This window comes from Zeus faber (genome assembly GCF_960531495.2).
Source record: "Zeus faber genome assembly, chromosome: 17".
In the NCBI taxonomy this organism is placed as follows: domain Eukaryota; kingdom Metazoa; phylum Chordata; class Actinopteri; order Zeiformes; family Zeidae; genus Zeus; species Zeus faber.
The window spans coordinates 31524976-31539932 of NC_137204.1; the positions used below are offsets into that span (position 1 = coordinate 31524976).

Genomic DNA, 14957 nt, shown 5'->3' on the forward strand with positions numbered 1-14957 from the left:
ATTAATTACTACTATTACTAATAATAATGCTATTAGTTATAATAATAAAATTAGTATTAATAATTATATTATTAATAATAATACTACAGTGGTACCTTGAGTTACGAGCGCACTAACATACGAGTTTTCCGAGTTACGAGCCGTCGTTCCGTCGATTTTTTGTCTTGATTTGCGAGCAAAAATTTGAGTTACGAGGAGCGAGCTTCAGGTACACCGCCGCTGGTGGGCTGGTGAGCGAATGCAGCCAGCATCCTGCGTCTCACTCCTTCACTTAACGTGGTTACCTGAGCGTGGAAGCATCGCTTTTGTGTTTTGTGCTCGCGTTTAGTGCTTTTTGTGCAGTTATTTTGCCAATTTTTTTTTTCGAACCATAGATCCGAAAAAAGTAAGTGCTGAGAAGAAGAAGCATATGATGTCCATTGACTTAAAGCGCAAAATAATAGAAAAACATGAGCGAGGTGTGCGTGTGATGGAATTGGCGAAGCAGTACGAGCGTAGTACTTCTACGATATGTACCGTACTGAAGCAGAACGAGACGATAAAGGGTATTACGCCAGCCAAGGGCGTTAAAATATTGTCTAAGCTGCGGACCGCTGTCCATGAAAAGATGGGAGAATCTGCTGTTGGTGTGGTTGACGGAGAAGCAGCTCGCAGGAGATAACGTGACGGAGGGTATCATCTGCGAGAAGGAAAAAATGATGTACACATTCTCTTTTATTATGTTTCATTATGTTTTTATACAATATTTGTTATTTATAAATACATTTTTCTTATTTAAAAACACGTAACAAAAAAAATGGTGGTGTTTTTTTGGGGGCTGGAACGGATTAAAGGCATTTCACTTTATTTCAATGGGGAAAATTGATTTGCTATACGAGCAGATTGAATTACAAGCTCTGTCACGGAACGAATTAAACTCGTAAGTCAAAGTACCACTGTATTAGTATTATTAATACTATAACTAATAATAATACTATTAGTAATAATAATACAATAAGTAATCATAATACTATTAGTATTGTTAATACTATTACTAATAATGATACTATTAGTAATAATAATACTATTAGTATGATTCATACTAATTGCATTATTATTACTTATAGTAATAATAATACTATTGGTATTATTAATATTTATTTTTCTGTCGGCTGCTCCCGCTGGGGTCGCCACAGCGGATCATATGCCTTCAATACCTTCTCTTTTGCGCATCTTCCTCCCTTACACCAACTGCCCGCATGTCCTCCCTTACCACATCCATAAACCTTCTCTTTGGCCTTCCTCTTTTCCTCTTGCCCGGCAGCTCCATCCTCAGCATCCTTCTCCCAATGTAACTCATCTCTCCTACACACGTGTAAAAACCATCTCAATCTCGCCTCTCTCACTTTTCCACCAAACTGTCCAACCTGAGCTGTCCCTCTAATGTACTCATTTTCCTGTTCATCCTTGTCACTCCCGATTGAAATCTCAACATCCTCAACTCTGCCACCTACAGTTCAGCCACCTGCCTTTTTGTCAGTGCCACCGCCTCTAAACCCTACAACATGGCTGCTCTCACTACCGTCCTGTACACCTTCCCCTTCACTCTGGCTGGAACCCTTCTGTCACAGATCACTCTGGACAGTGTTCTCCACCCACTCCACCCTGCCTGTAGTCTCTTCTTCCCCTCTCTCCTGCACTCTCCGCTGCTTTGGATGGTCGACCCCAAGTACTTGAACTCATCCGCCTTCTATACCTCCACTCCTTGCATTCTCAGCTTTTCGCTGCCCTCCCTCCAATTCAGGCACATGTATTCTGTCTTACTCCTGCTGACTTTGATTCCTCTTCTCTCTAATGCATGTCTCTACTTCTCCAGGCTCTCCTCAACCTTCTCCCTACTCTCGCTACAGATCACAATGTCATCCGCGAACATCATAGTTCACAGAGATTTCCTGCCTGATTTAATCTGTTAACCTGTCTATCACCATTGTAAACAAGAAAGGACTCAGAGCTGACTTTGAATGCCTTCTTCACGCCTGCTGCACACCTCTTCAACTGTCCCATTTCTTCTTCGCCAATCTCTTCTGCTCTATGCTCTCCTGTACTTCCTCATTCCACCACCAAGAGTCCTTGTCTTCTTTCCTCTTCCCGCATGATAGACCGAGTACCTTCGGCAGTCTCCCTCACCACTTCTGCAGTTGTTACCCAGTCATCTGGTAACCGTTCATTCCCACCTATTGCCTGCATTACCTCTTCCATAAAATGCATGCAACACTCCTCCTATTTCATCTTCCACCATTTTATCTTTGGCTCTTCTTTCACTCTCTTCCTCTTCTTGGCCTCCAGAGTCATCCTACAGACCACCATCCGATGCTGCCTAGCAACACACTCCCCTACCACCACTTTGCAGTCACTAATCTCTGTCAGATTGTACCTCCTGCTTAAGATGTAGTCCACCTGTGTGCACCTTCCTCCACTCTTGTATGTCACCCTGTGTTCCTCCCTTTTCTTGAGATACATATTCACAACAGCCAATTCCATCCTTTTGGCGAAATCCACCACCATTTGTCCTTCAACATTCCTCTCCTTGACACCATACCTACTCATCACCTTCTCATCACCTGTCTCTGATCCCTTCGCCAACATGCTCCTTGAGAGCTGCTCCAATGACCACTCCTTCTCCCTTGGGGACGCTCTCCACTACTACACCCAACTCACTAAAGAATTCTTCTTTTATAGAAGGTATTTTTATTCCTATTATTATATTATAGGTATTTTAAGGTATATTTATTTAGGTACTATTTATAAAAATAAAACAATTAGTAATAATAATACTATTAGTATTATTAATACTATTACTAATAATATTACAATTAGTAATATTAATACTATTAGCATTATAAATACTATTACTAATAATAATACTATTACTAATATTAATATTATTAGTATTATAAATACTATTAGTAATAATAATACTATTAGTAATAATAATACTATAAGTAATTATAATACTATAAGTATCATATATACTATGAGTAATAATAATACTAGCAGTAATAATAATACTAATACTAATATTAATATTATTAGTATCATAAATACTTTTAGTAATAATAATACTATTAGTAATAATAATACTATAAGTAATTATATACTATAAGTATCATATATAGTATGAGTAATAATAATACTAGCAGTAATAATAATACTATTCGTTTTATTAATACTATTACTAATACTAATACTATTACCAATAATAATACTATTAGTACTAATAATACGTTCAGTATTATTTATACTATTACTAATAATAATATTTTTTGTATTATGAATACTATTATTAATAAAAATACTATTAGTATTATAAATACTATTATTAATAATAATACTATTAGTATTATTAATACTATTACTAATAATAACACAATTACTAATAATAATACTATTATTATTATAAATACTATTACTAATATTAATACTATTACTAATAATTATTCCATTAGTAATAACAATACTACAAGTACAATTAGTATTATTTATACAATTAGTATAATTAAGACAATTTGTAATAATAATACCATTTGTAATAATAATACTATTAGCACACACACACACACACACACACACACATACACACACACACACACACACACACACACACACACACACACACACACACACACACACACACACACACACACACACACACACACACACACACACACACACTTACACACACAGCTGTACTGTAAAAATCACGTGCACATGCAGGCGTGCACTCTGACCTTGGCGCCATCGGCAGGGAGCAGTGGATTCTCCTCTGTAACGGCCACGTCCTGCATCTCTGTTGCTATGGTGATGTCCTGTATGTCTGTCATCATGGCGAGGCCTAGTACATCCTGCGAGGGGGCAGGAACAGGAAGGAATTCAAGCGGGAACAGGAAGTTGTTAAAACAGGAACCGGAAGTAATTAAACCAGGAACATATCCACATGATGACCAGATCTGCTCCACAGACATCTGTCTCATCTCTCCATCCCATCCCTCCTTCCTATCCCTACACCTCATCCTTCTGTCCAATCACTCTGTCCCATCCCTCTATCCCCTCCCTCCATCCCATCCATCTTATCCCTCTGACCAGTCCCACACTGAACCCAGTACCACTGCTACACCGCCCCCCGCAACCACAGCACCTACTTTCCCCCTCCAACCTCCATGCCCCACCACTCTAACGTCCGTGCACCTACACCACAAGGTACACCTGGCCCAGAAATACATCTGGAAGTTTGCAGAGGACCTGAGAAGAGCCACACCCTACAGAGTAGATACTCCAGCTCTCCTACAACATCACACACCCTACCAAGCAAGACAGAGGAAAGCTCAACCCAACAGACCACAACCTACCAAATCCCAGCCTTCTAGACCCCCACCCAGAGGATCCCAGTGTTACGATCAAGGCTAGGAGGGACTCAAATGCACGACATAGAGACGGTAGGCAGACAGGGGTTAACGAAGGAGGTTTATTCGGGGACACAGTGGAGACGACAGGAGGGGTCCGGTCGGGTTGGAATGGGTCTGAACTGGCAGGACTCTCGGACAAGGTGGACACCCAGCCTTCTACACTCCCACCAAACAGAACCCAGAATAGGTGTCCTCCAGCCCAAGGAGAGCAGTCAAGCTCTGGTGCCACGCCCGAGACAACACACCTGGCACAGCACCCTTTACAGGAGCACAGCAGATCACCGCCCAAGCTCTGCTGCCCCCTGAAAGGAAGCACACCTACGCACAGGTAGTTTCAGGACACCTGGACATTGGACAGGCGAGGCAGTCACTGCACCTCATCTGCAAGGTGATTGGTTAATAATAATAATAATAATAATAATAATAATAATAATAATAATAATAAAATAAAATAAACCTAGACACACACACACACACACACACACACACACACACACACACACACACACACACACACACACACACACACACACACCATTATTAGAAAACATAAAAAATTAAAAATACAAAAATTCTACCTTACTGATCCTAATTTCAACTGTTTACTTGTTGTTTACTTTGTTGTTGTTTACTTGTCATTGTACATAGATCTATGTAATAAATTCAATATTTTTTAATTAGCTCATGGAACATTCAAGGGTTGCACTCTTCAGTTTTTGGAGCAAAGAGTACAAACCCAGAGTTTATGGGATGTATGGAAGGACATGATGTTGTGATACTGCTAGAAACATGGTGTGGGCAGGACACAGACACACAGGAATCTTACAACCACCCCTCAAGCAGAAAAACACCAACCACGAAGAGACTCAGGTCTGTCAGATCTGTCAAGCCAATTCAAGCACATCAAAAAATCACCAACACATATCTGGCTTCAATTAAATAAAATCATCATCAAATGTGATAACCATTCAAACAAATGTGCAGTACACACTTTGATGACAATCTCCAAGTAGAGCTCAACCACTAACAGGCCCAGGGTGCTATTCTGCTGATGGAGACCTGAACGCCAGAACGGGATGTGAGCCTCATATAGTGGATGCTACTGGCAACAGTCACATCTTCATACACCTTTACTGTACCTCAACCCCACCACTTCGACCACTTGGCGATAGTGGCGCCGCCCCTTGCGGTCGCCTGCGCCGGCGCTCCGGTTGACTCTCGCACTTTTTAGTATTTTTTTCCATTTTTTATCATAATGTACGCCAAAAAAGCATCGGCAATTACCTCATACGAGCCGCGATGCACTCATTGATATAAAAATTTCCCTAAACGAACAACTTTGGGACTTTTATCCGTGGAAGCAGAGTGGCCGCGGAAATCCTACGCGGGAACACTCTCAACAACAACCAACAAAATTGGAGCCGCTGTTCCACAGGCTGGCCCACGGAGGAAGCACCGAGGTAAACGAGGTGGCATTCGGGTCAGAATGAGGACGCACCTTACCGTCCACCTCTGCCAAGCATCCTTCTTGCCAACGTCCAGTCCCTGGAGAACAAGATGGATGAACTTCGAGTGAGGATTAAATTCCAGCGAGACACGAGGAACTGTTGCGTCCTCTGTCTGACGGAGACATGGTTGAACCCACTGGTGCCGGACGAAGCCATACGTCCAGCCGAGTCCTTCTCCGTGTTCCGCAGCGACAGAACGGGGGAGTCGGGGAAATCCAAAGGTGGAGGCGTATGCCTAATGGTAAACAACCGCTGGTGTAACGCCAACAACACCAAATTCCTCTCCCACTCCTGCTCACCCAACCTGGAACAGCAATAATGACCGTGTCATTATTGTCACATTCCTGGGGGAGATAAAATGGACGGCATAGGATGCTATGCCGTCCATTTTATCTCCCCCGAGAATTTAACACGGTCATTATTACAGCCGTTTATAACCCACCGCAAGTGGACACCGACGCAGCTCTGTCGGTCCTGTACGATGTGTTGTGCGGATTTCAGAACAGACATCCCGACACGGCTGTGGTGGTGACTGGGGACTTAAACAGGGCCAGGACCAAATTTCTGCCTAATTTCCACCAACACATTACGTGTGCCACCAGGGGAGATAGAACTTTGGACCATTGTTACACACCTTACAAGAACGGATACAAGACAGTCTCGCTCCCTGCTTTCGGGAAATCAGATCACACCACACCTCGCTGGTTCCTGTTTACAGGCCTCTGATCGCGCGAGAACTGGTGGTAACGAGGGAAGTGAAGCGGTGGACGGACCAATCGGAGGCTGCGCTTCAGGACGCTCCGACTGACGTAGACTGGGACATGTTCCAATCAAGTTCAAGTGACGTCAGCGAGTTTACGGAGGTTGTAGTAAGTTTTGTAACTACGCTAGCAGACAACATCGTTCCCACGGTGAAAGTTCGGAGATTTCCAAACCAGAAACCGTGGGTTGATAAATCCATCCGCTGCGCTCTGAATGCTCGCACAGCCGCTTACAACGACGGTCTTGTTTCCGGAAATATGGACAATTACAAAGTGGCATCGTACAATCTGCGGAGGGCAGTGAAGGACGCCAAACGGACGTACAGAGAGACTGTGGAGCTACAGATGGAGCGGGGGGACACAAGACGCTTGTGGCAGGGGCCTGCGGACTATTACGAATTACAACAGCAGCTCCTCCCCAGCCACGAGTGTGGACGCCTCCCTAGCAGACCAACTGAACTCCTGTTATGCGTGGTTCGAGTCTGGCAACAGCACCGCTAGCTCGCAGGCTAATTGGAGTTACACTGCTGGGGATGAGCGCGCACTCTCAGTGTCCGTGCACGAGGTCAGGAGGGCTCTGATGCGTGTGAACACCAGGAAAGCTGCGGGCCCAGATGGCATATCTGGGCGAGTACTGAAGACCTGTGCTAACCAGCTAGCTCCGGTGTTCACTACAATATTCAACATCTCCCTGGCTGAATCAGTGGTCCCGTCCTGCTTCAAGAGGTTCACCGTCGTACCTGTCCCGAAGATCACCTCTCCTGCCTTCCTGAATGACTACCGTCAGGTGGCCCTCACCTCGGTGGTCATGAAGTGTTTCGAGAGGCTGATTAAGGATTATATCTGCGCCTCCCTCCCCCGCACCTTGGACCCGTTGCAGTTCGCGTACCGGCAGAACAGATCCACGGATGATGCGGTCTCCCAGGTACTGCACACCACGCTCACGCATCTGGATGGCCAGAAGGGGGCCTATGTGAGAATGCTGTTCATTGACAATAGTTCAGCTTTCAACACCATAGTCCCCACCAGACTGGCTGTCAAGCTGAAGGAGCTCGGACTGAATGCTCCGCTGTGTGCCTGGATCCTGGAATTCCTCACAGCCCGCCCCCAGGTGGTCAGGGTGGGGAAGCACATGTCAAGCTCCCTCACCCTGAATACAGGATCCCCCCAGGGCTGCGTCCTCAGCCCCCTACTGTACTCCCTGTACACACATGACTGTGTGGCCAGGTCCAGCTCCAACACCATCATAAAGTTTGCAGACGACACCGTTGTCGTGGGCCTGATCACCGACTGCGACGAGAAGGCCTACCACGAGGAGGTGGCTGACCTGTCACTCTGGTGCCAGGACAATAGCCTCCACCTGAACGTCAACAAAACTAAGGAGCTGATTGTGGACTTTAGGCGAGGATCACAATCGAGGACGCATGTGCCCTTGGTGATTAATGGGACTTCTGTTGACAGGGTGAGCAGTTTCAAATACCTGGGAGTCCACATCACAGAGGACCTAACATGGACTGTACATACAGACACTCTGGTGAGAAAGGCGAGGCAGCGTCTTTACCACCTCAAGCAGCTGAGGAAATTCCGGGTCTCGGTGAGGAGAGATGCTCTCCACTGCTCCTTCTACTCTGGAGCAGTGGAGAGCATCCTGACAGGCAACATCACTGCCTGGTTTGGGAGCTGTACTGCTCAGGACAGGCGGGCCCTGCAGAGGGTGGTGCGTTCAGCTGAACGTACCACTGGAACTACCCTCCCCCCCTTGCAGGAGTTATACACCAGGAGGTGTAGTAGCAGAGCTGTAGCATCATGAAGGATCCTCATCACCCCAACAACGGACTGTTCCAGCTGCTGCGGTCAGGCAAGCGCCTCCGCAGTCACACAGCGAGAACAGAGAGACTGAGACAGAGTTTTTTCCCGCAAGCCATAAGAACTGTTAATGCTGAACTCACCAGGGGTCCTCACTGAGCCACACACATAGGCTCCACTACCTTACTGTACTGTATGTAGCATACTGTACCGCATACTGTGCCACTGTTCTGGGTTGTTCGGTGTTCCCATATTGCTGCACCGTACTGTTGTATACTGTGCGGTATATCTCACAAATACTACCTCACTTTATTCGCATGCCACTTTAATGCACATATCTGTATATACATAATGACCTATCCCATATACATAACTCTATCCCTATCATATACTATACATAAGCCTATTCCCTTTATTCTATTTTGTACACCCACCCTGCATTACCTTTGAGTTCTTATTTTATCTTATTTTATTTTATTTTATTCTATAGTATTCAACTTACTGCATTACGTTTTAGGAATTAGTTAGTTAGTCAAGTAGGTAGGTAGCTATTGCGTTCAGTCTAGAACATATTGTGTGTAATCACTGGGTGCGTTGCATTGACATTTCACTGCATATATGTATGAAAGTATGTATATGAATGTGACGAATAAACCTCTTGAATCTTGAATCTACACGTACATATCCACCCGCACTCCTTCACCTTCCTTCTTTTCACTTCACTTTATATCTATATCTTGTGCAATAGACTGACCTGTTTCTGTTGGAACTGTTACAATGTCCAATTTTTAGTTTCCGTTTTAGGATTCTTTAATTTAATTTTATGTACATACACTGTGACCTCTTGCCCATATTTGTAACTCGACTCTTACTTTTTTTATATTCGACTCTTATTTTATAAAAAAATATATATATATTTCCTCTTTATATTTGCCTTGTTATTTTATCTTTATATGCCCACTATGTAGTTGTTTCCTGTCATGCCCCAAGAGTTTCATTGTACTGAATGACCTTGTGTTATACTGTACACTTGACAAATAAAACACTTTGAACATTGTTGTTTTTGTAGGGTTATATCTGTTGTTATTGTATCTAATGTTGTTGTTCCTGTTGAGTGCTACCTGCCTTCTAGCTTTGGCAATACTGTTGTAATAACTGTCATCAAATAAAGATGAGATGAATTGAATAGAGAGAGGGAGAGAGACTTTCTACGGTGACTAATCATTTATCTTTGAGGCTCAGTGAGACAGCCTGAGGCGCGTGCACACACACACACACACACACACACACACACACACACACTCCTTCTCTCTGTTTATCATCTCTCTTTCTGTTTCAGAATTCTACTCGTTCTTTTTATATTTGGAGGAATGGGGCAAGGGGATGCACAGCGGATGGTTCCCTAGCAGCTACAGGGCCCCAGTGAAGCGGCGCTATCCCTCTCTTCCTTACTCTATCCCTCGCTCTTTCTTCCTGATGTAAATTTCTAATCTGTCTCTCCCTCTCTCTCTCTCTGAGTCAGTATGTTTTAGATCGTGTAATAATTATTTAACAACACATGACGCTCTCTCTGTTACCATGGAGAGAGAGAGAGAGAGAGAGAGAGAGAGAGAGAGACAGAGGGAGAGAGAGCGACAGAGAGAGACTCAGTGACCACTGTCTGGCTGTGGAAAAGGGTCGCAACTGTCAGACCTGGCAACCCAGAGAGGCTAGGCTGTGCTCCCATTACAGCCTTCCACTGTCAGACCTGGCAACCCAGAGAGGCTAGGCTGTGCTCCCACTGTCAGACCTGGCAACTCAGAGAGGCCATGCTGTGATCCTACTGCAGCCTGCCACTGTCAGACCTGGCAACCCAGAGAGGCCATGCTGTGCTCCCACTGGAGCCGAGGAGACATTGAGACAGGGGCCAATAGCAGTAGCTCATGAGGAAGAACAGGTCATATAGTCATCTGAAGTTTGTCATTTCAGTGTATGAATAATTATAACCCTCACCCTTTGGACAAATGCGTTTCACCAAAGTTGTAAAGACAGATCTGCACTTCCGCCTGTGTGTGGAGCCATGGCACAGTTTTTAATGCAGGGATGTCCATTTTGTTTTTACTGGGGTTAGATATAAATATTTTGTCAAAAAATTAAGCGAGTGAAGGTATGTTCTTAGTGGTATGGGCAGGGATTTTATTTTTCTTGACATTTATGCACAAAATACAGGAAATTAAAGCAGCTTTCCCTGGTCGGTCAAGATGAGACCTTGATCCGAGGAGGGGATTGGAAATTTACTATCAATACATTTTTAGACAGAAAGAAAGAACAACCCCATATAGGAGCTGCAGGGATACTGAGAGATGTGGTCAATTTGCTTGATACATGTAGGATTCAAAATCCAAACACAAAACAATAAACATAGTCTAAAGTCTTAGGAGATAGATTAAGTGCAGCTCGGTTAAATCCTTTTTATATAATGGGATCCCACTGCAACAGGCTGGTTAAATCCATAATCTCCCCTGTTAGTTTCCCTGATCACCACATTACAATTGACCACCTGTCTATTGGGTCATCACAGCAGAGATCCGCGTATTGGGAATTCAACATAAAGCTCCTGCAAGATGCTATTTTTTGCTTGAGTTTTGAGGAGTTCTGGGTCGGGTGGAGGGATAGAAGAAGTGATTTAGAACAACTGAGCTGGTGGTGGGATGCAGGTTAGAGTCACATTCGGAATTTTGTTCAGCAATACACTACAGGTGTAATGCTGTATTGCACAGGTTTTTTCCACAGGTGAACCAGGGAGAGTGTTGGTGTAGTTGGAGAACAGCTTAAGGGAACGTGAAATGATAGAACTAATAACGTGGGAACAAATCAAAGCATCTATGCTCCAAAGAGATTTGGGAACATACATACAGGAGCAGCAAAGGGATCAGGAGTGAGGACCAGATTTTCTATCTGAGGAAGATGGATGCTCCAAGCTCTTTATTTTTCAGGCTGGAGAAAAAGTGGTGTGAAACCACACAAATGCACTGTTTGAGTCTTTAACATTTGTGGGGAACGAGGTGAGTGAAGAAGCAGATACACATTATGAGAATTTGTTTTCTGCTGATTTGTGTGATTCCATATGTACTGACAATTTGCTTATGGGCCTAACCCTAAGGACCTAACAAAATCGGTTAGGGTTTAGGGTTAGGGACCTGCCAAAATTCTCTCATGCAGAAAAGACTGATTTGGACTCCCCCATTACCTTCAATGAGCTGAGAAAAGCATTTTCCAGATGCCTTCAGATAAAGCTCCAGGGGTGGATGGGCTGCTGATGGACTTTTCAAAAACATTTTGGGAAACCAATGGTAAAGAGGTGCGTGATTTAGAGCATTGCATATATTTTGTTTTTGCTCTATCGAAGATAAATTTAAGCTCTAAAACCGAGCGCTGGATTGCATCAAAAGCTGTCAAAAGCTGGCAAAATATATATTGATCTTCGCGGTATAGGAGCAAGAGTCCAATATTCATAGAAAGCAGCCAAGATCCTTCATGGTTAGGGTGGAGGTGATCGTTGTTAAAAAGATTCAACCTATTGAAGGTGGTTACGTTTTCCACGTAGGGAATCCCTCTGCAGCAATAGCCCTTCAGCAAAATGTGCAGCTGCCTTAATAGGCTAAACTTCTTGCCTTAAGAAGCGATACTTCTAGATTATACACTGATCAGCCACAACATTAAAACCACCACTAATAACACTAATATTATGCAGCTCCCCGTGGAGACATGGACTCCACAACACCTCTGAAGGTGTCCTGTTGTATCTGGCCCCAAGACGTTAGCAGCAGATCCTTTAAGTCCTGGAAGTTGCGAGGTGGGGCCCCAATGGATCGGACTTGTTATTTCAGAACATCCCACAGATGCTCCATCGGATTGGACCCCGCCCATCCGCGCGATGCAGAAGAAAACGTGATTCATCACACCGGGCTTCCTTCTTCCATTGCTCAATGGTCCCGTTATGACACTCACATTGCCCATTCAAGGGTGGACAGGGGTCAGCATGAGCACTCTGACCAGTCCAATACGCAGCAAGCTGCCATGCACTGTGGTTCTGACACCTTCTATCATAGCACCATTCACTTTTTAACCACTTTGTGCGACAGTAGTTCTTCTGTGGGATCGAACCAGATGGACTAGATTCGGCTCCCCACGTGCATCGATGAACCTTGGTCACCCTGACCCTGTTCACCAGTCGTCCTTCCTTGGAGCACTTTTGGTAGGTAGTAACCACTGCATAGCGGGAACAGCCCACAAGACCTGGCATTTTGGAGATGCTCTGACCCAGTCATCGAGCATCACAATGTGGTCCCTCTCAAAGTGGCTCAGATCATAACACTGATTCCAACACATCAACTTCAACTTCAACTTCAGTGTAAATTACAGGGAGTAGATTACAGATTCTACAATATAAAATATAAATTACAGTGTGTAGATTATAGATTTCAGTAGGTGTGCCACGATTCTCTAAATGTACAATTCAATTTGACTATTCTATTTAATTTTCGCCATTGATAGACTATCGTGTCTTGATTCATAGGAAAAACACTTGTTCCTCAAGAAGAAACTTATTTGAATGTTAAAAATTATAAATAACAAAAATATGAGAATATTTCTCATACAATATATAACTCATTATATAACACACATAAACAGTTAAGAGCTTTATCAAAACTAGACTTTACAATAATAAACAATTCGTTACTTATTACACTGCTTTGAAGTTACTCCCCAAAATAATCTTAGAAAAAAGGATGCAATTTTTTCCAGGATGCTATTTTTGTCATCGTTACCATGAATATTTCTCTCTAATGTGTGTTCACTGTGCAACAAACTGGATCAACTTATACTGAATTTTATCGTAATTCTTGTGTTTTATTACAATTGTTTTCGAATTTGGTTCCAAAGTCCAAACCAAATTTCATGAATGGCGGTTCGGAGGGTGAGCCGCAGCCTACACCACAATTTCGAATCGAAATCGGGACACCCCTAGATTTCAGGGTATAGATTATAGATTATATATTATATGTTATATATACATCAGATTATAGATTATAGGTTATAGATTGTTACAAATTACAGGTAATAGATTATAGATTACAGGGTATGGATCATTATATATTGCTGGTTATAGATTATAGAATATAGATTACAGGGTAAAGATTATTTGTTTAAAATTAAAGATTATATAATATGGAATATAGATCACAGGTTACTGAATATAGGTTACAAGTTATGGATTTTCGAATATCGATTGCAGGGTATAGATTACAGTATAGACGGTATAGATAGGTTATATATTACAAATTATAGGTCATACATCATTATATACGGCTGGTTATAGATTATAGAATATAGATTGCAGGTTATAGATCGTTCATTGAAATATTTTCAAACATCCCATAATACTCATTATGTTCACTTTGAACAGCTGGGACACACTGCGTGTGTGTGTGCCGAAAGGCTTGTGCATGCGCTAACACAGTGTGCAGAACCTGTCCCCACGGTACTGCAGTGCGTGTGCATGTGCGTGTGCACGTCTCGATTATTCCCACATGAAAACAGCACGCGCTGCTCCACGCTGCAGACCAATCAACACGCAGCGCGTCCGAGGCCACGCCCCCCTTTAACATTGACACACTGGAGACTGATGTGCACGAGCTCTGTGCTCACACACAAACTAAACTGATACAAAAACTGCACAATGCGTGTATATATATTTATATATATATATAAATATAAATATGTACACAACAAAATACATCATGTATATATAGACTATAAAATTATAGATATAAATATATATCCTGTAAACGATAAAGATGTACATATAGACAATATAGGTATAGATATAAACATAAATCTTGTATACATAGACTATAAAGATAAATATGTAAACATATATCAGAACATGTAGACTATAAAGATAAAAAACAAATCATGTATATACATACATTCAGTAAATGAAGCATTGTATATATATATATAAATATATATATATATGATATAATATATATAATATATAATAATATAATAAGTGTCACGTGTGGAGCGCGCTCAGCTTCCCACGTGTGCTTCAATAAACACACGCGTGCACCACCACGCACGCGTGAACGCCCCTGTAGCATGCAGTAAGGTGCCCGATATATATATATATATATATATATATATACATATATATATATATATATATATATATATATATATATATATATATATATATATATATATATATATATATATATATATATATATATATATATATATATACATGTATATATATATATATATATATATATATATGTATATATATATATATATATATATATATATATATATATATATATGTGTGTGTGTATGTGTATATGTGTATATGTATATGTATATATGTAAATATATATATATATATGTATATGTGTATA

General features: G+C 42.2%; 1 protein-coding gene across 1 annotated transcript in view; it reads right to left on the reverse strand.

Annotated features, from left to right (window-relative positions):
- ndrg2 (NDRG family member 2) overlaps window positions 1–14957 on the reverse strand; it is a gene marked incomplete at its 3' end in the record, with an annotated part of 53764 nt that overhangs the window by 38683 nt on the left and 124 nt on the right. The window contains exon 2 of the mRNA XM_080017423.1: window positions 3768–3881. Coding sequence (XP_079873549.1) covers window positions 3768–3863 — 96 coding nt within the window. The 5' untranslated portion in view covers window positions 3864–3881. The remainder of the gene's footprint in view (window positions 1–3767; window positions 3882–14957) is intronic.